Raw genomic sequence first — 26,462 nt, 5'->3', positions numbered from 1 at the left:
CAGTAATGCGACTATATTTTCCAACAGGATAGTTAGTGTTTCTGGATACACAACAAACGTGGTGAAATAATATCACAACCTTATCTTGGTCAGCAAAATAGTGCTGATATCTTGAGGTTGTTTAAAAACTGAGAATGTTAGGACCAAATTAAACTAATAGACTAAGTGGCTACAGGAAAACATCATGTTGTGTTCTGTTTAGCAAACTTTCACGTAGTAATACATTATAAATCTGTGTTTCTAGCTTTGTTCTGTGATGTCTTCTTCCACCAAAAATAAACCACGCAACTTCCATCACTCATTGCTTACAAGTCATGTATGTATGTAGATTCTGTATTCTATAGTCACTTCTATTTCTGTACTATTTCGTGAAGTGTACAACTTTTTATTTTCATCACAGCTCAACCCCCTATACTGACGTCACACTTCCACGACCAAGTTGTCAATCCAGGTTCCCAGGTTTCCCTGACATGCGCATCTATGGGAAACCCTCTACCCCAGATAACATGGTCTACTTATGACGAGCCAGTACAAGACAGTAACAGAGTTCGTGTTGGTGATTATGTTAGCAGAGATGGCGCTGTTATAAGCTTTGTGAACTTTACACGAATAGAAACCATGGATGGAGGAACTTATCGGTGCACTGCAACAAACGACAACGGAGTTGAGGTCCATCAAGCGCAAATAAATGTCATTGGTTCTTCTGTGATCCGTCCAATGAAGAATAAGACAATAGTTGGTGGAACAAATGTGGTGATTAGTTGTCCTGTTGGAGGATATCCAATCAAACACATCACGTGGGAAAAAGGTAACTTTAGAAGCTGATATAAATGTTATTTGTAAAACATATATACAGAACACTTGTTTATTAATCCAACTAAGGTATATATCTATTTATTGGTCTAAACAGTAATGTCTGTTTTATACTCAAACCCTATATAATGTCTGTGTTACTAAAAGTGTTAAATATGCCCCGAGTTAACTGAACCTGTCTCCGCCATGGTGGTCTACAGGATAGGGCTTGGAAAGGTCAACAGTCAGACATTTGGGTTTAAGGTGTCACAAGGAAAGGAGTTCATGAATTTCTAAGATGAGTGGTTATTGGTTAGAATACTGGTGTATGATTTCTAAGATGAGTGGTTATTGGTTAGAATACTGGTGTATGATTTCTAAGATGAGTAGTTATTGGTTAGAGTACTGGTGTATGATTTCTAAGATGAGTGGTTATTGGTTAGAATACTGGTGTATGATTTCTAAGATGAGTGGTTATTGGTTAGAATACTGGTGTATGATTTCTAAGATGAGTAGTTATTGGTTAGAGTACTGGTGTATGATTTCTAAGATGAGTAGTTATTGGTTAGAGTACTGGTGTATGATTTCTAAGATGAGTGGTTATTGGTTAGAATACTGGTGTATGATTTCTAAGATGAGTGGTTATTGGTTAGAATACTGGTGTATGATTTATAAGATGAGTAGTTATTGGTTAGAGTACTGGTGTATGGTTTCTAAGATGAGTGATTATTGGTTAGAGTACTGATGTATGAGCATCTGTGGCATTTCAAACCGTCTGTTGTGGTTGTAACACTGTCATAAACACTACAGAATTAGTTTAACTTTGTAATTAAGTGATTTGTAAGAACTTTAGATCGGGTTGTTCATCTTTTCCTCTAGATAAACAATATAAAATACCTTAAGAATAACGCCACATTGGTTGTCAATTGATGTCTCTTGTTTTCTGACCACTAACTGAGATGACTGAGAGAAAAACTTGATTTGGCTGTTTTCGTAGCACTGATGGTTGTTTGAACTGTGAGACCATCATGCCAGATAGCTCTTTAATAAAATATAAATAACGTTTGGTATGATCGAAACATGCAGACAAAGAAAATTGGTTTTGGTGTTGGGCTTACGTAAAGTTCAAGAAAGAGTTTTCCTCATGATGTCCTATGGAGGTCGAAACGGTGTCATTTGTTTTATGTTAATTTGTTTTATTAAAGACCGCTTGTTCACTATAGTCTTGGAGATAATGTAGAGATGTTGTCCAGACCTTATTTTCTGGTACTGTTTGGAAACCGGAGAAACTGGTTATTGACATAAAGTGGATATATTCAATATTATCTTGGTTGAATAGTTTCCATGAAATAAAGTGTAACTTTTGCTTCAGTGTTGTGCCTAACTTCTGTTTCTTTTGGTTCAGATTAAACTAAACATATTCTGTATCTAAACTGTCGATTCTCATGTAAGTGAATTTTTGATAGTGAATCTCGCGATTGAAATTGAACATGAGATCCCAGATTTAAGTTAAAGACCTTGGTGAGTTATGTGCTGAAGAAATACGAAGATGCTAAAGTAACATAGGACATCGATAAATATGTCAAAACTAATCACTCTATCCGACTCAACTTTGAAATATTTTGTGAACTGTAGGTCACCACACAAACATTTATCACAGTTGTTATTGTCCAATCTTCACTTTTACGAGCTGAACATCACAGTTCTAAGTGTCTAGTCTTCTACTCTGGAAGCTGAACATCACAGTTCTAAGTGTCCAGTCTTCTACTCTGGAAGGTGAACACCACAGTTCTAAGTGACCAGTCTTCTACTCTGGAAGCTGAACATCACAGTTCTAAGTGTCCAGTCGTCTACTCTGGAAGCTGAACACCACAGTTCTAAGTGTCCAGTCTTCTACTCTGGAAGCTGAACACCACAGTTCTAAGTGTCCAGTCTTCTACTCTGGAAGCTGAACACCACAGTTCTAAGTGTCCAGTCGTCTACTGTGGAAGCTGAACACCACGGTTCTAAGTGTCCAGTTTTCTACTCTGGAAGCTGAACACCACAGTTCTAAGTGTCCAGTCTTCTACTCTGGAAGCTGAACACCACAGTTCTAAGTGTCCAGTCTTCTACTCTGGAAGCTGAACACCGCAGTTCTAAGTGTCCAGTCGTCTACTCTAGAAGCTGAACACCACGGTTCTAAGTGTCCAGTTTTCTACTCTGGAAGCTGAACACCACAGTTTTAAGTGTCCAGTCGTCTACTCTGGAAGCTGAACACCACAGTTCTAAGTGTCCAGTCTTCTACTCTGGAAGCTGAACATCACAGTTCCAAGTGTCCAGTTCTCTACTCTGGAAGCTGAACACCACAGTTCTAAGTGTCCAGTCTTCTACTCTGGAAGCTGAACAACACAGTTACAAGTGTCCAGTCGTCAACTATCGTTGTGCACTAGGTGTCAGAATCAGAGTGATGGAAGATAGAAATCCATTTACGACGTGATGTTTACTTAAGATGGAAAGTTGTGATATGATATAACCAACGCTCGTTAACAACTGTGAAGAGTGGTGATGTGGTATCATGATATAATATTGTTTTAATTGATTTAGGCTTCATCACTGGAGATGTCATATTGTGACACTCTCAGAAATAATACTTTGTCTAAATAGATGGGATTTGGTGACAACATTTATTTCACCATGTCATATTCTAAGATATGTCTAACTCCTGTTTGACCTCCAATCATCACCCCATGAATCAGCGGTAACCTTATGGCCTTCAACGTTAAAATCGAATTCACGCAGTAGACACAACAGCTAACTCTCCTTGAAATCATACAAAGAAAGAAAGGTGAACATTTTGGACCAATATCTGAGAAACATAAAACGATTTTAACGGATAAATGGCCTGAATATGGTTAATTAAACTGATGTATCTCAAGTAATGTTATCCTTGTTTTAACATGTTCTTCCACAGTAACTTTGCTAGTAAATTAAACGTTTATAGTTAATATGATATTGAATAAATAATCCACTAATAATATTTTTACAAAAAAATAAGTAAATCCAGGTGTATTAATTTTCAAAACTGAGAACTCTAAAGACGTCTTATAAATCTGTGTCACTTATATTTCTGAATTACTGTCTGCTTTTGTTGAGGGAAAACCAGGAACCACTCAATACTTCACTGTTTCTGAATTACTGTCTGCTTTTGTTGAGGGAAGACCAGGAACCACACAATACTTCACTGTTTCTGAATTACTGTCTGCTTTTGTTGAGGGAAGACCAGGAACCACACAATACTTCACTGTTTCTGAATTACTGTCTGCTTTTGTGGAGGGAAGACCAGGAACCACACAATACTTCACTGTTTCTGAATTACTGTCTGCTTTTGTTGAGGGAAGACCAGGAACCACACAATACTTCACTGTTTCTGAATTACTGTCTACTTTTGTTGAGGGAAGACCAGGAACCACACAATATTTCACTGTTTCTGAATTACTATCTGCTTTTGTTGAGGGAAGACCAGGAACCACACAATACTTCACTGTTTCTGAATTACGACCACCGATTGAGGTTTTTCTAACTTTAGTTGAGATTACTGAGAGAAATCTTCTACTCAACAGTCGCTAATAGCACTGATGGTTGTATTCTGTTCATGGTTGTATTCTGTTCATGGTTGTATTCTGTTCAAGGTTGTATTCTGTTCATGGTTGTATTCTGTTCAAGGTTGTATTCTGTTCAAGGTTGTATTCTGTTCATGGTTGTATTCTGTTCGTGGTTGTATTCTGTTCAAGGTTGTATTCTGTTCATGGTTCTATTCTGTTCAAGGTTGTATTCTGTTCAAGCACAAAGTTAAACGATGGTTTATATATGCTGTTCTCACCGCGGGTATCGAAATTTTTAGGGTCATAAGCAGTGAATCGTTTTGTGTTATTAGTAGCTACAAGGTTTCAGCTAAATCGGAGATCAATCGGGATTAACAGTTTTAACAACTGAGAAAAATCTGAGAATTAAAATTAGATACAACATAATAATGGCTTGGTTAAAACCCGTAAGAAACAGATTCTTAACACTAGAAGATACAATTAGATACCACCTAGTAATGGTGTGGTTAAAACCCGTAAGAAACAGATTCTTAACACTAGCAGATACAATTAAATACCACCTAGTAATGGTGTGGTTAAAACCCGTAAGAAACAGATTCTTAACACCAACAGATACAATTAGATACCACCTAGTAATGCTGTGGTTAAAACCCGTAAGAAACAGATTCTTAACACTAGCAGATACAATTAGATACCACCTAGTAATGGTGTGGTTAAAACCCGTAAGAAACAGATTCTTAACACTAGCAGATACAATTAGATACCACCTAGTAATGGTGTGGTTAAAACCCATAAGAAACAGATTCTTAACACTAACAGATACAATTAGATACCACCTAGTAATGGTGTGGTTAAAACCCGTAAGAAACAGATTCTTAACACTAGCAGATACAATTAGATACCACCTACTAATGGTGTGGTTAAAACCCGTAAGAAACAGATTCTTAACACTAGCAGATACAATTAGATACCACCTAGTAATGGTTTGGTTAAAACCCGTAAGAAACAGATTCTTAACACTAGCAGATACAATTAGATACCACCTAGTAATGGTGTGGTTAAAACCAGTAAGAAACAGATTCTTAACACTAGCAGATACAATTAGATACCACCTAGTAATGGTGTGGTTAAAACCCGTAAGAAACAGATTCTTAACACTAGCAGATACAATTAGATACCACCTAGTAATGGTGTGGTTAAAACCCGTAAGAAACAGATTCTTAACACCAGCAGATACAATTAGATACCACCTAGTAATGGTGTGGTTAAAACCCGTAGGAAACAGATTCTTAACACTAACAGATACAATTAGATACCACCTAGTAATGGTGTGGTTAAAACCCGTAAGAAACAGATTCTTAACACCAACAGATACAATTAGATACCACCTAGTAATGGTGTGGTTAAAACCCGTAAGAAACAGATTCTTAACACCAACAGATACAATTAGATACCACCTAGTAATGGTGTGGTTAAAACCCGTAAGAAACAGATTCTTAACACCAACAGATACAATTAGATACCACCTAGTAATGGTGTGGTTAAAACCCGTAAGAAACAGATTCTTAACACTAACAGATACAATTAGATACCACCTAGTAATGGTGTGGTTAAAACCCGTAAGAAACAGATTCTTAACACTAACAGATACAATTAGATACCACCTAGTAATGGTGTGGTTAAAACCCGTAAGAAACAGATTCTTAACACTAACAAATACAATTAGATACCACCTAGTAATGGTGTGGTTAAAACCCGTAAGAAACAGATTCTTAACACTAGCAGATACAATTAAATACCACCTAGTAATGGTGTGGTTAAAACCCGTAAGAAACAGATTCTTAACACTAGCAGATACAATTAGATACCACCTTGTAATGGTGTGGTTAAAACCCGTAAGAAACAGATTCTTAACACCAACAGATACAATTAGATACCACCTAGTAATGGTGTGGTTAAAACCCGTAAGAAACAGATTCTTAACACTAACAGATACAATTAGATACCACCTAGTAATGGTGTGGTTAAAACCCGTAAGAAACAGATTCTTAACACTAGCAGATACAATTAGATACCACCTAGTAATGGTGTGGTTAAAACCCGTAAGAAACAGATTCTTAACACTAACAGATACAATTAGATACCACCTAGTAATGGTGTGGTTAAAACCCGTAAGAAACAGATTCTTAACACTAGCAGATACAATTAGATACCACCTAGTAATGGTGTGGTTAAAACCAGTAAGAAACAGATTCTTAACACTAGCAGATACAATTAGATACCACCTAGTAATGGTGTGGTTAAAACCCGTAAGAAACAGATTCTTAACACCAACAGATACAATTAGATACCACCTAGTAATGGTGTGGTTAAAACCCGTAAGAAACAGATTCTTAACACTAACAGATACAATTAGATACCACCTAAGTTATCAAGTAGTTTCTGACACCAACAGATTCAGTTAATGGGATAAATTATCAAGTAATTCTCTTGTGATATTCTTGGGATTATAGCCTATAACGTCGATGAGAGCGAAGGTATATATGTTAAACAATCATTGCATTCTAACCATAAAACATTTTTGCTTTTGGTTATCCCTTACCCAACGTTTGTATTTAATGTTTTTTTAACCCCCGCTCTCCCACTGGCTCATCCTCTGAAGGCTTCTGATGATAAAAACTAGGTTTTCTAACCCATCACAGATGTTTGTTTGTTTTTGAATTTTGCACGAAGCTACTCGAGGGTTATCTGCGCTAGCCATCCCTAATTTAGTAGTGTAAGACTAAAGGGAAGGCAGCTAGTCAACACCACTCACCGCCAACTCTTAGGCTACTCTTTTACCAACGAATAGTTGGATTGACCGTAACATTATAACGCCCCCAAGGCTGATAGGGCAAGCATGTTTGGCGCGACAGGTATGGGAACCCGCGACCCTCAGATCTCGAGTCGCACGCCTTAACACACTTGGCCATGCCGGGCCTACATCACAGATAGCCCACTATTTGGATTTGTGTTGAACAATAAACCAGGTTTTTGTCTATGTAGGTGGCGTGCGCAACAAGACACTTGTTGGCTCGTTGAAGAAGTGTTATGTTTAAAATGTACTGACGATAGTGTTCGACTGTCCAGGGTCTCGTCAGCTTCCTCTTGGAAGAAGACACAGTGTATTTCCCAACGGCACCCTGGTGATTAGGAATGTCGGACGGCACGAGGATCAGGGGACTTATGTTTGTTCAGCAAAAGGGAAAGACGGTCGTTCGTCAAAACAGAGCCTTCACCTACAAGTATTGGGTGAGTGTTGATTGTTGTTGTTTTTTAATTCAGCGAATATTACTCGTTTACAGATCGTAAAATAAATGATTATTATATAATCCAAGTTACGTTGTTCGTGATATCATGCATTGTAAGGTGGCACGAAAAATTTAAATCGAAACATCTAAAGCTGTTTTTTTATTCCGAGAAAACGTACAAGTTTATTTGTAACAAACATTTTGTCTCACTTTACAGTTTTCATTTTATTATTATTTTTCAAATAAACTATTAAAGTTCATTCGTTGTATTTTCAGTTCCACCTGTTATAACACCATTTTCATTCCCTGCTGCGCCACGAGAGGGCCTTCGTACAAGTGTGACGTGCATCGTTCAAGAAGGTGACCCGCCTGTTCAGATCACGTGGTTAAAAGACGGATCTCTACTCGAACCTGACGGAAGCCTTTTAATAGAGCCTACGGACACGTTCATGTCCACTTTGATATTCAAAAACCTTAAGCCAATACACAGCGCCACCTACACTTGCGTAGCATCAAACGAAGCAGCAGTTGTAAACTACTCTTCTCCCTTGATCGTCAACGGTATGTACAAACTTGTCTACCAATCCACCGTGGCTTAAACACGGTCTACCAACGGTCGACCATGGCTTAAACACGGTCTACCAACAGTCCACTATGGTTTAAACACGGTCTACCAACAGTCCACCGTGGCTTAAACACGGTCTACCAACAGTCCACCGTGGTTTAAACACGGTCTACCAACAGTCCACTGTGGTTTAAACACTGTCTTCCTATGTTTCACTGTTGTTGTTTTTAATATCAAGTTACTCTAATGGTAAGCTTTACATAATCTTTGTATGTTACGTTCTGTTCGACACCACAGCTGTCACCTAGTTATACATACAGAATAATGAATGGGGAGATTACATATAGTACAACAAGTAATTATTACAAAATCCATTTCGAAGCCTCATTTATTACTTTTGTTCTGCTGGGTAGATTGAATATTGATTAAGGTCGTGCAATGAAAATAAAATTACCTTCTAGTGGAAACCGAAACTCTTACTACAGATAATAGAGGTTCTGTCAGCCCAGTTAAATCAATGGTAGAGTTCCTTACAAACCTGCCCATTACAGTTTTACATTACTATTTAATGTGGAAAATAGTTTTGTGTGACAGCGATAAGTCTAGGGACTTACAACGCTAAGATCCTAGGTTTGATTTTCTACTGTGGGCACAGCAGAAAGTCTAGTATGTCGTCGCTGCTAAACAAATAAACAAAACGATTTCACCGCGGTCCTTATACAGGTTATAGCAGGTTAAACTGTTAAATATAGAACTCAGGTTAACTGTCTAGCGTTGGTAACTAGTCTTTCTCTTTGCAGCTCCACCTCGTTGGAAAATTGAGCCTACGGATTTGGCCATCGTTACCGGAAGTTCTACCATATTGCACTGTCAAGCTCTGGGAAGACCGGAACCTCGTGTTATATGGAAAAAATCAACAGGTTAATTTAATAATTTACCGTTTAAAATTGTTACCGTGTTTTGAATAGCAAACAAAAACACGTCTTGTCAAAAAGTTCTGTCAAATAAGAAAAAATGTTATGGTAATTATTTTCGTTAAATATATCTTTTAAGTTTAATCGAATGTTAGGGTGAACATAAGCTGATACACAATACAGTTCCCACACGAAACGAGATAATTCGAGAATGCAATACGTCAGTACATATCATATATAATTGTTTTTGCACCTCAAATATCGTTTCTATCAGGTGAGCTGTCCAACCAGTACAACACTATTATCAGCGGTGCTAGGGTACAAACTTTAGTCAATGGTTCCTTAGTCATCCACCAGGTGGAGCAGGAAGACGAAGGCCGATATATGTGTGAAGCCGGTAACGGAGTAGGCTCTACCATAAGTACTGTTTTCAAACTGAGTGTTCATGGTAAGATATTACTGCGCATGTCAAAGGAGTTACCATATAATCTAGACATAATTTGATGATTGTTTCCTCTTTTAATTTTTACTGGAATTCTTTTATTTGACCAAACTTCCACTATATTCGAGAATTTCGGTTAAAAAAACAAAAATGTATATAGATTTCATCACAGATTTCAGAAAACAGTCATATTATCTGTGATCCAAATCTCTTTAGATCAAGAGGCCTCTGATCAGCATTTCAAGTTTATTTTCCCTTTAGGTATCTCTGTTCCGAGATTAACTTTGATAACATTCCTAAACGCAATTTATTTAGTGTCCGAGTTCCATTTTGAAATTAAAGTTTCACTTTAGTGAAGTAAAAATGAATAGTAATTTCAACTTTCTTAACCTCATCATAATTGAGTTTTTTTTTTTTTCAGCGCCACCTGTATTTCAGGTGAAGTTCACATCACTTACAGTAAAGGAAGGAAACAAAGCCAATCTTGTGTGTGAAGCTCTTGGTGACAAACCAATTCACTTTAGTTGGTACAAAAACCACCAGGGATTTCAAAGTAAACAACAGCAAAGGTAAACAAGCATCATCACCTTACACCTGGTTTTACTCGATTAAAAGCTACTAGGAACTTATAAAAGTTCAGCGAACAAACACAATACGACCAACAAGTATAAGTTCCGCTATGCTTGAATTTATACTCTACTTTTGAGTCCAAAATCATAATAAGAAAATAAAGTCCAGCAGACTCATCTACCACTGCATATCATTTTCTAAAATCACCAAACTATCTTAGAAAGAAGTTAGTTCAGGAATCAGTAATAGTCACATGGTTTGTGTTCGTTTTGGCTTCAGTGGGAAAAGATTATATTTGTCTAACTCTCTCTATACACACAGTGGCTAATGTCTTGTTCTCTTATATATTCCGAGAAGTTTATATAGATACACACACACACACATATATATACAACACTGAAAATATATACCTTGTAAAGATATACTTTGTAAAGGTATACCTTGTAAAGATATCCAGTCATAAACTTTAAAAAGTCATTTTTGCGAATTTCCAATCCATTTCTTGGTAACTTCTGTGGATTTCTAATGTTTTACACCATGGTAACGCCTCACAGTGATACCTGTTGGTTCCCACACAAACCATGGTAACACCTCGCAGTGATACGTGTCGGTCCCCACACAAACCATGGTAACACCTCATAGTGATACGTGTCGGTCCCCACACAAACCATGGTCACACCTCACAGTGATACGTGTCGGTCCCCACACAAACCATGGTCACACCTCACAGTGATACGTGTCGTTCCCCACACAAACCATAGTCACACCTCACAGTGATACGTGTCGTTCCCCACACAAACCATGGTCACACCTCACAGTGATACGTGTCGTTTCCCACACGAACCATGGTAACACCTCACAGTGGAATATTTTACTCTTGACAAGACACAATGCATGACTGCAGGATACGAGACCGACTTTCTTTTATTATTAAACACATCAGAGTTATAACAGTGTGTTCTGATGCAAAGCAGTAGCAATGTTCAGCCAGCCACAATCTTATATGACTTACACTGTGTCTGCTCCTTCAAGGAGTAAGTCAGAAAGTGTCTTAATTTATTCAAATCAGAACAAAGAAACGTGGTTTCTTCAAGGATATTCAGTTGCAACTAGAACCTAGATTAAATGGCACTCTGCAGTCCTTATTGTCAGTGATGACTGGATGTACTTTAATATGGTAAAAGCAGGTTGTCAGAAATGACTAGATGTACTTTAATATGGTAAAAGCAGGTTGTCAGAAATGACTAGATGTACTTTAATATGGTTAAAGAAGGGTTGTCAGATATGACTAGATGTACTTTAATATGGTAAAAGCAGGTTGTCAGAAATGACTAGATGTACTTTAATATGGTAAAAGCAGGTTGTCAAATATGACTAGATGTACTTAATTATGGTAAAAGAAGGGTTGTCTGAGATGTACCGAGACTTGAGCTTTCTGTATTACTTACTGGTCACACCCAAATGCGCAAAAACTAGAAGTACAGAGATCGAGTAGTACACACTCGATCTACGTATGAGGTACTGCACTACATGAAAATCATAAAGAAATAAAAAAATGAAATTTTCCTAACGTCGGTGTTGAATCTCGTCCAGAAACACCAGTAGCACCATGATAAAACAGCGTCTACAGAGTAGCGTCGGTAGAACAAAATAGCGTCTTATGATTTGATGAATAAATGAAGTCAATATACTTCGATGCTGTTCGGTATCGTTTTGTTAGTTGTAATATCGTAACTTGAAGCACTTATTTGTTGGTTGTCATGATCATTCAGAACTCGCTTGTTAGGTGTCGTTGAAAACATGTAGTGTTCCTTGTATAATGTTTTCACTGAGTATGTTGTGTGCACATGTTCTATGCTATTTTTACAATTTCCATACATATCGTTTTATATTCTATATTCCCATATAGATACAAATGTAGAATAATATATTCGGATAAAATATCATTCCAACACTTGTTATTCCATGTGTAACTTTGTTGGAAAACACGCAACACTCACACGTGCACATCTGTATAAAGACAAGTTAACAGATGTATCAATATCAAATTAACGTTCTTCAGGTCAGAACATAAAGTTTACTGAACAATAACATTTTTCTATTAATAATGGAAGTACTGATATATATTTTTTTAATTCGGTAGATAATAACGACGAATTGAGTAATTTATAAAAGAGATCTAAATATTTGAAGAGAAAAATGTAATTTGAACTCATAAAGTGCTTCGCCAAACTCTTATTACATACACTCTCAAGTATAACAAACAAATTGAAAATGTAATTCTAGACCAACGGTGTTGACGCTAATTGTATTCTCACTGGATCTAGCTATGTCTATCAGTGTATCAGGAAATTCCTTATTCAATTCCATAAGGACATACAAAAATGAACAATGTAGCTGTAAATAATTGTTTCTCAAGATACAAGTCCTTATTTTGACTCTAAGTCTAGAGTACTTACCTTTATCTTTTAGAATTCATAGTTGTAGGCTTTTCCCCTTTTGAATTTATCATGTTTTTAATTATTTCTTTATTAAGTTTTATGTCCATTTATGAGGAGTAAATTTTAAGTTGCAAACTTGAATATTTCATGTTTTTCAACAGTTTATTGGCTTTCTCTTCACCCAGCCATTATTTAGTGAGTGAGGGGGTTCTGTGCCTGAGGTTTCGTGTAAACATGTGTTTAACAAGCGTCGAGTACAAAGGACGTTGTTTACAACAACACTGCCTGTATTACGTATTTTAACTCACATAAATAAACTTTTTAAATAGGTCGTTGACATTCCGAACGTTACAAGTAGTATATCTGTTTACTAACAATATAGCCCGCCAGTGGCTATATGTCTGTGGACTTACAACGCTAAAATTCGGGTTTCGATACCCGTGGTGGACAGAGCACCGATAGCCCATTATGTAGCTTTGAACTTAATTCAAAACAACAACAGTAACAATATAACACTAAATTACGCATTCACAATTTCAGCAAAATATTAAGACTAGTAGAATGAATCACCATTCACTAAAGTAGATAAATATTCTACGATAATCGTTTACCGTTATGGTAAACGTTAAGGTGGGTTTTGCTCGATGATCTAGTTTTCCAGGTGGGTTTTGCTCGATGTTCTACTTTTCAAGGTGGGTTTTGCTCGATGTTCTAGTTTTCCAGGTGGGTTTTGCTCGATGATCTACTTTTCCAGGTGGGTTTTGCTCGATGATCTACTTTTCAAGGTGGGTTTTGCTCGATGTTCTAGTTTTCCAGGTGGGTTTTGCTCGATGTTCTAGTTTTCCAGGTGGGTTTTGCTCGTTGTTCTACTTTTCCAGGTGGGTTTTGCTCGATGATCTACTTTTCCAGGTGGGTTTTGCTCGATGATCTACTTTTCCAGGTGGGTTTTGCTCGATGATCTACTTTTCAAGGTGGGTTTTGCTCGATGATCTACTTTTCAAGGTGGGTTTTGCTCGATGATCTACTTTTCCAGGTGGGTTTTGCTCGATGATCTACTTTTCAAGGTGGGTTTTGCTCGATTTCTACTTTTCAAGGTGGGTTTTGCTCGATGATCTACTTTTCAAGGTGGGTTTTGCTCGATTTCTACTTTTCAAGGTGGGTTTTGCTCGATGATCTAGTTTTCCAGGTGGGTTTTGCTCGATCATCTACTTTTCAAGGTGGGTTTTGCTCGATGTTCTACTTTTCCAGGTGGGTTTTGCTCGTTGTTCTACTTTTCCAGGTGGGTTTTGCTCGATGATCTACTTTTCCAGGTGGGTTTTGCTCGATGATCTATTTTTCAAGGTGGGTTTTGCTCGATTTCTACTTTTCAAGGTGGGTTTTGCTCGATGATCTACTTTTCAAGGTGGGTTTTGCTCGATGATCTACTTTTCCAGGTGGGTTTTGCTCGATTTCTACTTTTCAAGGTGGGTTTTGCTCGATGATCTACTTTTCAATGTGGGTTTTGCTCGATGATCTAGTTTTCCAGGTGGGTTTTGCTCGATCATCTACTTTTCAAGGTGGGTTTTGCTCGATCATCTACTTTTCCAGGTGGGTTTTGCTCGATGATCTATTTTTCAAGGTGGGTTTTGCTCGATTTCTACTTTTCAAGGTGGGTTTTGCTCGATGATCTACTTTTCAAGGTGGGTTTTGCTCGATGTTCTAGTTTTCCAGGTGGGTTTTGCTCGATGATCTACTTTTCCAGGTGGGTTTTGCTCGATGATCTACTTTTCCAGGTGGGTTTTGCTCGTTGTTCTACTTTTCAAGGTGGGTTTTGCTCGATGATCTACTTTTCCAGGTGGGTTTTGCTCGATGTTCTAGTTTTCCAGGTGGGTTTTGCTCGATGATCTACTTTTCCAGGTGGGTTTTGCTCGATGATCTACTTTTCAAGGTGGGTTTTGCTCGATGTTCTAGTTTTCCAGGTGGGTTTTGCTCGATCATCTACTTTTCCAGGTGGGTTTTGCTCGATCATCTACTTTTCCAGGTGGGTTTTGCTCGATCATCTACTTTTCCAGTTGGGTTTTGCTCGATGATCTACTTTTCAAGGTGGGTTTTGCTCGATTTCTACTTTTCAAGGTGGGTTTTGCTCGATGATCTACTTTTCCAGGTGGGTTTTGCTCGATGATTTACTTTTCCAGGTGGGTTTTGTTCGATGATCTACTTTTCCAGGTGGGTTTTGCTCGATGATCTACTTTTCAAGGTGGGTTTTGCTCGAAGATCTACTTTTCCAGGTGGGTTTTGCTCGATGATCTACTTTTCCAGGTGGGTTTTGCTCGTTGTTCTACTTTTCCAGGTGGGTTTTGCTCGATGTTCTAGTTTTCCAGGTGGGTTTTGCTCGTTGTTCTACTTTTCCAGGTGGGTTTTGCTCGATGATCTACTTTTCCAGGTGGGTTTTGCTCGATGATCTACTTTTCCAGGTGGGTTTTGCTCGTTGTTCTACTTTTCCAGGTGGGTTTGCTCGATGATCTACTTTTCCAGGTGGGTTTTGCTCGATGATCTATTTTTCAAGGTGGGTTTTGCTCGATTTCTACTTTTCAAGGTGGGTTTTGCTCGATGATCTACTTTTCAAGGTGGGTTTTGCTCGATGATCTACTTTTCCAGGTGGGTTTTGCTCGATTTCTACTTTTCAAGGTGGGTTTTGCTCGATGATCTACTTTTCAATGTGGGTTTTGCTCGATGATCTAGTTTTCCAGGTGGGTTTTGCTCGATCATCTACTTTTCAAGGTGGGTTTTGCTCGATGATCTACTTTTCCAGGTGGGTTTTGCTCGATGATCTATTTTTCAAGGTGGGTTTTGCTCGATTTCTACTTTTCAAGGTGGGTTTTGCTCGATGATCTACTTTTCAAGGTGGGTTTTGCTCGATGTTCTAGTTTTCCAGGTGGGTTTTGCTCGATGATCTACTTTTCCAGGTGGGTTTTGCTCGATGATCTACTTTTCCAGGTGGGTTTTGCTCGTTGTTCTACTTTTCAAGGTGGGTTTTGCTCGATGATCTACTTTTCCAGGTGGGTTTTGCTCGATGTTCTAGTTTTCCAGGTGGGTTTTGCTCGATGATCTACTTTTCCAGGTGGGTTTTGCTCGATGATCTACTTTTCAAGGTGGGTTTTGCTCGATGTTCTAGTTTTCCAGGTGGGTTTTGCTCGATGATCTACTTTCCAGGTGGGTTTTGCTCGATCATCTACTTTTCCAGGTGGGTTTTGCTCGATCATCTACTTTTCCAGTTGGGTTTTGCTCGATGATCTACTTTTCAAGGTGGGTTTTGCTCGATTTCTACTTTTCAAGGTGGGTTTTGCTCGATGATCTACTTTTCCAGGTGGGTTTTGCTCGATGATTTACTTTTCCAGGTGGGTTTTGTTCGATGATCTACTTTTCCAGGTGGGTTTTGCTCGATGATCTACTTTTCAAGGTGGGTTTTGCTCGAAGATCTACTTTTCCAGGTGGGTTTTGCTCGATGATCTACTTTTCCAGGTGGGTTTTGCTCGTTGTTCTACTTTTCCAGGTGGGTTTTGCTCGATGTTCTAGTTTTCCAGGTGGGTTTTGCTCGTTGTTCTACTTTTCCAGGTGGGTTTGCTCGATGATCTACTTTTCCAGGTGGGTTTTGCTCGATGATCTACTTTTCCAGGTGGGTTTGCTCGATGATCTACTTTTCAAGGTGGGTTTTGCTCGATGATCTACTTTTCAAGGTGGGTTTTGCTCGATGATCTACTTTTCCAGGTGGGTTTTGCTCGATGATCTACTTTTCAAGGTGGGTTTTGCTCGATTTCTACTTTTCAAGGTGGGTTTTGCTCGATGATCTACTTTTCAAGGTGGGTTTTGCTCGATTTCTACTTTTCAAGGTGGGTTTTGCTCGATGATCTAGTTTTCCAGGTGGGTTTGCTCGATCATCTACTTTCAAGGTGGGTTTTGCTCGATGTTCTACTTTTCCAGGTGGGTTTTGCTCGTTGTTCTACTTTTCCAGGTGGGTTTTGCTCGATGATCTACTTTTCCAGGTGGGTTTTGCTCGATGATCTATTTTTCAAGGTGGGTTTTGCTCGATTTCTACTTTTCAAGGTGGGTTTTGCTCGATGATCTACTTTTCAAGGTGGGTTTTGCTCGATGATCTACTTTTCCAGGTGGGTTTTGCTCGATTTCTACTTTTCAAGGTGGGTTTTGCTCGATGATCTACTTTTCAATGTGGGTTTTGCTCGATGATCTAGTTTTCCAGGTGGGTTTTGCTCGATCATCTACTTTTCAAGGTGGGTTTTGCTCGATGTTCTACTTTTCCAGGTGGGTTTTGCTCGTTGTTCTACTTTTCCAGGTGGGTTTTGCTCGATGATCTACTTTTCCAGGTGGGTTTTGCTCGATGATCTATTTTTAAAGGTGGGTTTTGCTCGATTTCTACTTTTCAAGGTGGGTTTTGCTCGATTTCTACTTTTCAAGGTGGGTTTTGCTCGATGATCTACTTTTCAAGGTGGGTTTTGCTCGATGTTCTAGTTTTCCAGGTGGGTTTTGCTCGATGATCTACTTTTCCAGGTGGGTTTTGCTCGATGATCTACTTTTCCAGGTGGGTTTTGCTCGTTGTTCTACTTTTCAAGGTGGGTTTTGCTCGATGATCTACTTTTCCAGGTGGGTTTTGCTCGATGTTCTAGTTTTCCAGGTGGGTTTTGCTCGATGATCTACTTTTCCAGGTGGGTTTTGCTCGATGATCTACTTTTCAAGGTGGGTTTTGCTCGATGTTCTAGTTTTCCAGGTGGGTTTTGCTCGATGATCTACTTTTCCAGGTGGGTTTTGCTCGATCATCTACTTTTCCAGGTGGGTTTTGCTCGATCATCTACTTTTCCAGTTGGGTTTTGCTCGATGATCTACTTTTCAAGGTGGGTTTTGCTCGATTTCTACTTTTCAAGGTGGGTTTTGCTCGATGATCTACTTTTCCAGGTGGGTTTTGCTCGATTATCTACTTTTCCAGGTGGGTTTTGCTCGATGATTTACTTTTCCAGGTGGGTTTTGTTCGATGATCTACTTTTCCAGGTGGGTTTTGCTCGATGATCTACTTTTCAAGGTGGGTTTTGCTCGAAGATCTACTTTTCCAGGTGGGTTTTGCTCGATGATCTACTTTTCCAGGTGGGTTTTGCTCGTTGTTCTACTTTTCCAGGTGGGTTTTGCTCGATGATCTACTTTTCCAGGTGGGTTTTGCTCGTTGTTCTACTTTTCCAGGTGGGTTTTGCTCTATCATCTACTTTTCAAGGTGGGTTTTGCTCGATTTCTACTTTTCAAGGTGGGTTTTGCTCGATGATCTAGTTTTCCAGGTGGGTTTTGCTCGATCATCTACTTTTCAAGGTGGGTTTTGCTCGATGTTCTACTTTTCCAGGTGGGTTTTGCTCGTTGTTCTACTTTTCCAGGTGGGTTTTGCTCGATGATCTACTTTTCCAGGTGGGTTTTGCTCGATGATCTATTTTTCAAGGTGGGTTTTGCTCGATTTCTACTTTTCAAGGTGGGTTTTGCTCGATGATCTACTTTTCAAGGTGGGTTTTGCTTGATGTTCTAGTTTTCCAGGTGGGTTTTGCTCGATGATCTACTTTTCCAGGTGGGTTTTGCTCGATGATCTACTTTTCCAGGTGGGTTTTGCTCGATGATCTACTTTTCAAGGTGGGTTTTGCTCGATGATCTAATTTTCCAGGTGGGTTTTGCTCGATGATCTAATTTTCCAGGTGGGTTTTGCTCGATGTTCTAGTTTTCCAGGTGGGTTTTGCTCGATGATCTACTTTTCCAGGTGGGTTTTGCTCGATGATCTACTTTTCAAGGTGGGTTTTGCTCGATGTTCTAGTTTTCCAGGTGGGTTTTGCTCGATCATCTACTTTTCCAGGTGGGTTTTGCTCGATCATCTACTTTTCCAGGTGGGTTTTGCTCGATGATCTACTTTTCAAGGTGGGTTTTGCTCGATTTCTACTTTTCAAGGTGGGTTTTGCTCGATGATCTACTTTTCCAGGTGGGTTTTGCTCGATGATCTACTTTTCCAGGTGGGTTTTGCTCGATGATTTACTTTTCCAGGTGGGTTTTGTTCGATGATCTACTTTTCCAGGTGGGTTTTGCTCGATGATCTACTTTTCAAGGTGGGTTTTGCTCGATGATCTACTTTTCCAGGTGGGTTTTGCTCGATGATCTACTTTTCCAGGTGGGTTTTGCTCGTTGTTCTACTTTTCCAGGTGGGTTTTGCTCGATGATCTACTTTTCCAGGTGGGTTTTGCTCGTTGTTCTACTTTTCAAGGTGGGTTTTGCTCGATGTTCTACTTTTCCAGGTGGGTTTTGCTCGATGTTCTACTTTTCCAGGTGGGTTTTGCTCGATGATTTACTTTTGATGATCTACAATGTAAAAATATTAACATAATAAAATAATATAATAACTTAGGAAATATTATATACAAGTATTATAGTGGGTTTTTTAGAATGTCATATATTCTACAAGTAGTATAGTGCGGTTTTTCAGCATGTCATATTTTCTACAAGTATTATAGTGGGTTTTTCAGAATGTCATATTTTCTACAAGTATTATAGTGCGGTTTTTCAGCATGTCATATTTTCTACAAGTATTATAGTGGGTTTTTCAGAATGTCATATTTTCTACAAGTATTATAGTGGGTTTTCAGAATGTCATATTTTCTACAAGTATTATAGTGCGGTTTTTCAGAATGTCATATTTTCTACAAGTATTATTGTGCGGTTTTTCAGAATGTCATATTTTCTACAAGTATTATTGTGCGGTTTTTCAGCATGTCATATTTTCTACAAGTATTATAGTGGGTTTTTCAGAATGTCATATTTTCTACAAGTATTATAGTGGGTTTTTCAGAATGTCATATTTTCTACAAGTATTATAGTGGGTTTTTCAGAATGTCATATTTTCTACAAGTATTATAGTGGGTTTTTCAGAATGTCATATTTTCTACAAGTATTATAGTGCGGTTTTTCAGAATGTCATATTTTCTACAAGTATTATTGTGCGGTTTTTCAGAATGTCATATTTTCTACAAGTATTATTGTGCGGTTTTTCAGCATGTCATATTTTCTACAAGTATTATAGTGGGTTTTTCAGAATGTCATATTTTCTACAAGTATTATAGTGGGTTTTTCAGAATGTCATATTTTCTACAAGTATTATAGTGGGTTTTTCAGAATGTCATATTTTCTACAAGTATTATAGTGCGGTTTTTCAGCATGTCACATTTTCTACAAGTATTATAGTGGGGTTTTCAGCATGTGATATTATCTACAAGTAGTATAGTGGGTTTCTCAGCATGTCATATTTTCTACAAGTGGTATAGTGGGTTTTTCAGCATGTCATATTATCTTCAAGTGGTATAGTGTGTTTTTCAGCATGTCATATTGTCTACAAGTAGTATAGTGGGTTTTTCAGCATGTCATATTATCTACAAGTAGTATAGTGGGTTTTTCAGCATGTCATATTTTTTACAAGTATTATAGTGGGTTTTTTTAAGAATATCGAGTAATATTAAATAAGATTTCTTGTCTGTTTTTTAGATTTCTTTAAGTGAAGCCACACTGGGCTATTTGCTTATGTCCACAGTTAAAAATCTACCCATTTCTTTAAGTAAAGCCTCACTGGGCTATCTGCTTATGTCCACAGTTAAAAATCTACCCATTTCTTTAAGTAAAGCTTCACTGGGCTATCTGCTTATGTACACAGTTAAAAATCTACCCATTTCTTTAAGTGAAGACACACTGGGCTATCTGCTTATGTCCACAGTTAAAAATCTACCCATTTCTTTAAGTAAAGCCACACTGGGCTATCTGCTTGTGTACACTGTTAGAACTCTACCCATTTCTTTAAGTAAAGCCACACTGGGCTATCTGCTTGTGTCCACAGTTAGAAATCTACCCCTATATTCCATATTTGTAATTCCCTGGACTTAGCAGCGGGGGACGACCACACAAGTATTTCCTTCTCGTAGACGCCTCTAATTTTTCACCGCTAGACTAAAGACAGACATCCAGTCTGTTTGTTTGTTTTATTAAGCACAGGACTTTTTATCCAGCCCATCACAGGTATCGAAACTCGGAATTTAGCGTTTCAAGTCTTTAAGCTGACCGCTGACTCCAGTATATCAGCAGCAAGACTGGAAACTCACTTGCTAACAGTAGAAAAAAAACTTACCATTTAGTCACTGGAGGGCGCAGTTTGTCAACAGAAATCACTATCAACTCGAATTACTCTCTTTTGACAATATTTGAGTTTGACTGTCTCACTTATAACACCCCCATCTTGTTGTTAAGTCGATGTTTCACGAATATCCGAATTCTTTGTTCAGACACGCTTTCCACTTAAGCTACTCTCAACCTATATCACATCTAAATGTTTGCAAGAGATCCAAACAGTAAGAAACATATGTCTAAAGTGTTTTAGATTCGTATTTAGTGCGTTGATGGGTCCAAACATTTCAAACTTAACCAATCAACGTAGTATTATAGCCAGCAGTGTATTAGTTGCTGTGAATTCTAGATCCTAAAAGTAAATAAACAGTTGGCCACTCTGAACTAGGTACACAGTGGACACGACAGCGAACGATGACGTCACGAGGTCCGAATTGATAATCTATTCAACCAGTAGAACAGATTCTGGGATCTACATGTGTCAGGCAAGAAATAATTGGGGCAGTGATGATCGAAACCTTCAACTAAAGGTCTTAGGTAAGGACTGTTTGTTGAAAAACTTAGAATTTAAAGTTTTGAAGAATGTAATTTTCATTTGTTTAGAGTTCTCCATTAGTATCAACAAACTAAATAGTGAAATCGAACTAAATATAAGACTCAGAGTTTTTAACCCTGAAATACAGCACTAGGTAGGCTTCACGGTTTACGAGTTCAACCAACTATTTTTCTTTAAAAGTTGAATTACAGTTGAAAATTTCGGTTATAAGAACTTAAAGAAAATTCAGTAATGGCTGACGTAAAACAAGAAGGGCTGTTCTTAAAGGTCAAAGATCAAAACCAGATAACCTTAAAGACACTGTTAAATCTTTAAGATAAGGAAGCAGTTGTTAAACCTAAAGCAAACGAATAGCTATCGTTTCATGTAAGTAATATTCTATTTTTTCCTTAGGGCCCGGCATGGCCAAGCGTGTTAAGGCGTGCGACTCGTAATCCGAGGGTCGCGGGTTTGCATCCCCGTCGCGCCAAACATGCTCGCCCTTTCAGCCGCGGGGGCGTTATAATGTGACGGTGAATCCCACTATTCGTTGGTAAAAGAGTAGCCCAAGAGTTGGCGGTGGGTGGTGATGACTAGCTGCCTTCCGTCTAGTCTTACACTGCTAAATTAGGGAGGGCTAGCACTGATAGCCCTCAAGTAGCTTTGTGCGAAATTCACAAACAAACAAACTTTTACCCAGGAATAGGGGGATTGACCGTCACATTATAATGCCCCCACGGCTGAAGGGGCGAGAATGTTTAGTGCCACCGGAATTCGAACCCGCGACCCTCGGATTACGAGTCGAACTCCTTAACACGCTTGGCCATGCCGGGCTACAGTCTGACATAGTAACGAAAAACAACCACAACTACTTTGCTGCCATCTAGTGGTAGGGTTGTTACACCTTAATTTGATGAACGTGTTTTGGAAAAAATAATTTTGAGATGAAATAAATACCAATGCTTAGATATGATATGTCTGTACAATATCCATTAACATTTAAAGTGAATGTGTTATAGATACAATGTAAAAATATCTGGAAGTATTTCTTTTGCACCATTCACGAAATATTAGTTAACAGCAGGTGGCGCTATACAGGTATGGCTTTACATAAAATAATATTTCTAATCATATTTTGTAATGCAAAATTATATCGAATTTTTTAGGTATTCCTGATTCACCTCGAAAAATAGAAATCACAAAGGTCGAATCTCGTAGCGTCTCGTTATCCTGGTCTGAACCCTTTGACGGGAATAGAAAACTAAATAAATATATAGTCCACTACAAACAAGGTAAGCTGATTCAAACAACAGCTTCAATTCAACACATATATTTGTGTAAAAACTGCACAAGAGAAGCCTAGTTTATTGTCTTAAAGTGAAAGCACATGTAAGAGAAATTTTCGCTACAAACATTAGAGTGTTGCGTATAAATAACATTTAGAATACAATATTACAGCCATTTCTACAATATGTTACATACTACGTTATCTCCGTCTTTAGGTCTTCAGTACGTTACATACTACGTTATCTCCGTCTTTAGGTCTTCAGTACGTTACATACTACGTTATCTCCGTCTTTAGGTCTTCACTACGTTACATACTACGTTATCTCCGTCTTTAGGTCTTCACTACGTTACATACTACGTTATCTCCGTCTTTAGGTCTTCACTACGTTACATACTACGTTATCTCCGTCTTTAGGTCTTCACTACGTTACATACTACGTTATCTCCGTCTTTAGGTCTTCACTACGTTACATACTACGTTATCTCCGTCTTTAGGTCTTCACTACGTTACATACTACGTTATCTCCGTCTTTAGGTCTTCAGTACGTTACGTACTACGTTATCTCCGTCTTTAGATCTTCAGTACGTTACATACTACGTTATCTCCATCTTTTGGTCTTCAGTACGTTACATACTACGTTATCTCCGTCTTTAGGTCTTCAGTACGTTACATTCTACGTTATCTCCGTCTTTAGGTCTTCAGTACGTTACATTCTACGTTATCTCCGTCTTTAGGTCTTCAGTACGTTACATTCTACGTTATCTCCGTCTTTAGGTCTTCAGTACGTTACATTCTACGTTATCTCCATCTTTAGGTCTTCAGTAAGTTACATTCTACGTTATCTCCGTCTTTTAATTTCTATACTCGTCCAACTCGTGCAGAAATTAATTAGCTAAGAAAGAAGCTGCTGGAGTAATACAAATGATACAATGGTCCCCATACAGCTTTGATCTGAACCCAATTTACCAGATCTGGGATTTGATACATCAAAAACTTGACAAATCACGGCCCGGCATGGCCAGATGGGTTAAGGCGTTCGACTCATAACCTGAGGATCGCGGGTTCGAATTCCCGTCACACCAAACATGCTCGTCCTTTTAGCCGTGGGGGCGTTATAACGCTACGATCAATCCCACTATTTGTTGGTAAAAGAGTAGCCCAAGAGTTGACGGTGGGTAATGATGACAAGCTGCTTTCCCTCTATTCTTACATTACCAAATTAGGGAAAGCCAGTGCAGATAGCCCTCGCGTAACTTTGCGCAAAATTCAAAACAAACAAACCTGACAAATCAAAATTTGCTTCTGAAGATAATGTATGGAAGTATATTGGAGACACTTGGAGTAAAATCACAAAAGACACTTTGATTAAATATGTTAAAACAATGTTTGAAATACTTTCTGTATTTATTACAGTAAATGGGACATAAAAAATATTAACTGTTTGATGAACTCAAATTTTTCACTAAGTTTATGTTGTAATAAACACGAAGATTAATCAATTTTTGTTTATGTTTCATCTATGATTTATCTTCTATTGTTCTTGGAAAGTAACCTGAAATACAATGTATGTCCTTACACTTTTACACAGTAATATAACTTGTAAGCTTTTTGTTTCAGAGAAAACGTTATTTAGGTATTATAGGAGTAAACTTTACGTTTTTATTGTTAAGTTTATAATACCTAATTTTAAAATAACGGAGCTATTATGAACACTTAACGTTAATTAGGTTGTAATCTCATTTTCAAAGGGGATTATATTTAAACAAATACTGCGTAAAATAAAGTCCTCAGATTGCGAATCGAACGCCCTAATCTCCAAACATATCCAGGCTTGGTTATACCAGGCCTCCAACTTTAGTAATTCATGGATCTAATATTTAGTTTTCAGGTATCTATCCAAGAAGACGGCTGCTGTTGTGACGTAAATACTGAATATATTACTCACCATATTACAGATTTAAATACTGACCGCCAGGTGGATGAACTTATTTTGGAGCCAGATCAAAGGGAAGTTACCATCCGAGATTTACAGCCGATGACTCGCTATCATTTCACTTTATTTGCTGAAAATGACATTGGGCGGAGTCTACCAAGTGACGTCATACCTATCACGACAGATGGAGAAGGTAAGATAATCGTTACTTTGACAAGTAAGCGAAACATACTACATGTAAACTATTCAGTGTGTTTTCACTTTTGCTCTTTATAATCAAACACAAACACATAAAGTATGAATTAAAAAGTTTAAATAACATTATTAATGTGTTTACATGTTAAAAAACAAAGTCCCTCTTTCTTACAGTTCCTCAAGACCCACCACAAGACGTCGAGGTCATGGCAACAACGTCCCATACCCTACGAGTGTCATGGAAGGTAATGAATCTATTGTAAATCACGTACGATTAAGGGTCAAGAGAGAAAGCGGTTTCACTCCATTAACCATGTAAATGTTTTATTCGTATTTAGTATATACATTATTTTGCGTAATTTTCAGGGCCCTGTCATAATAACTTAAATATTAATTTAAGTGATTTAAATACGGTTTATGATCTTAACATTAATTTCAAATTGAATTATTTATTAGTTTCATGGTTTCATTGTTTGTCAAAATAATGGGCTTAATCTTCTTAATATTATATAAAGTAGTAGTATTCAATAAATAGGTTAAATAATATGAGTGACAAGCTAAATATTCGTCCACAATAGGTGTCTGTAATTTCTGGGCGATAAATTAAAAAATAAACAAACAGCACGCAGTCCATTTGTTCTGAAAATAACTCATTTTTATTCGAATTTGTTAAATGTATGTACAACAAATTACTTACACTTTAGTTATTATAGGCGCGTCATATACACTATTTACAGATCTCTTCTTTTTGTCAAAAATCCACTTAAGCCTATCAAATTGTTTCAGAATTTTAGTTGACAAGGCAAACTACCTTCCTCTATTTCTATTGCAGTAATATTTCGTGTATAATTCACATACAGTTATAGTGTGAGTTACCACAGTCGTATACTGCTCTTCCAGTAATCGTCTGTTCCTTTTGTCAAGATGCATTCAAGCTGGTTCAGTTACTTTGGGACTGAATAAATTATACTTGTCATCTGCTCTAAAACTCTTAGTTACCCTCTAACATGTACTTATTTAGGCCTACCTTAACTGTTAGGCCTTTCACATCTACAGCAGTTAACTTTACGTATAAACTTATTTGGCCAAAATTCTACTTCCAGTGACTTTACTTTGTCGTCTCCTCTGTCTGTCTGCTGTACTCGTTTGTCTTATATCATTTATATATTTATCACATAATCATCTGCTCGCTTTCTATATATGAATAAATTCATGACATCAGTATATTTTACGCGACGTTCAATAGCCTCGACACCAAATAATTATAAACACAAATGCCAAAAAATCGTCTGCTGTTAACTCTTTTATTACAGAAATAAACTTAAACCATCACGAAATATTAATCCACAAACTACATAATTAATACCACCTATACTAAACAGTCTTTCACATCTGACAATGTTCTTTGGGATCCATGAATAATGACGTGTATCTTATCTGTCAAAGGCTCCTGCTTTGAGAACCGAGAAAACCAAGCTTCAGGGTTATTATGTCGGTCATCGAATATACGGCTCAGACGAGTCCTACATTTACAAGACTGTAAGAAAGGACAACAATGTAGTGGAGCTGAGTGGATTGCTTCCTGGAAGGACTTATGAAGTCGTTGTTCAACCTTTTAATAGGAAAGGAGCTGGATCTGTTAGCAAGGAGGTCATTGTACAGACACTTGAATTTGGTAAATTACTTCGGCAGAACCTTTAGTGGTTTCAGACTACTACTATATAATAACAGTATAGAA

The 26,462-nt window shown here is 37.9% G+C and overlaps 1 protein-coding gene across 1 annotated transcript in view; it reads left to right on the top strand.

The window, feature by feature from the left end:
- Nucleotides 1-254: 254 nt before the first annotated feature.
- LOC143245842 (cell adhesion molecule Dscam1-like) overlaps nucleotides 255-26,462 on the top strand; it is a 57,495-nt gene continuing 31,287 nt past the window's right edge. Inside the window, exons 1-11 of the mRNA XM_076492098.1 lie at nucleotides 255-808; nucleotides 7,503-7,664; nucleotides 7,940-8,224; nucleotides 9,029-9,148; nucleotides 9,417-9,590; nucleotides 10,006-10,153; nucleotides 21,162-21,310; nucleotides 22,475-22,600; nucleotides 24,552-24,722; nucleotides 24,899-24,969; nucleotides 26,171-26,399. Of these exons, the coding sequence (XP_076348213.1) occupies nucleotides 481-808; nucleotides 7,503-7,664; nucleotides 7,940-8,224; nucleotides 9,029-9,148; nucleotides 9,417-9,590; nucleotides 10,006-10,153; nucleotides 21,162-21,310; nucleotides 22,475-22,600; nucleotides 24,552-24,722; nucleotides 24,899-24,969; nucleotides 26,171-26,399 (1,963 nt within the window). The 5' untranslated portion in view covers nucleotides 255-480. The remainder of the gene's footprint in view (nucleotides 809-7,502; nucleotides 7,665-7,939; nucleotides 8,225-9,028; nucleotides 9,149-9,416; nucleotides 9,591-10,005; nucleotides 10,154-21,161; nucleotides 21,311-22,474; nucleotides 22,601-24,551; nucleotides 24,723-24,898; nucleotides 24,970-26,170; nucleotides 26,400-26,462) is intronic.

The sequence above is a fragment of the Tachypleus tridentatus genome, chromosome 3, assembly GCF_004210375.1.
Source record: "Tachypleus tridentatus isolate NWPU-2018 chromosome 3, ASM421037v1, whole genome shotgun sequence".
NCBI classification, from domain to species: domain Eukaryota; kingdom Metazoa; phylum Arthropoda; class Merostomata; order Xiphosura; family Limulidae; genus Tachypleus; species Tachypleus tridentatus.
Note: the sequence above shows the minus strand (reverse complement) of the source record. Positions and strands in the feature narration are given on the sequence as shown.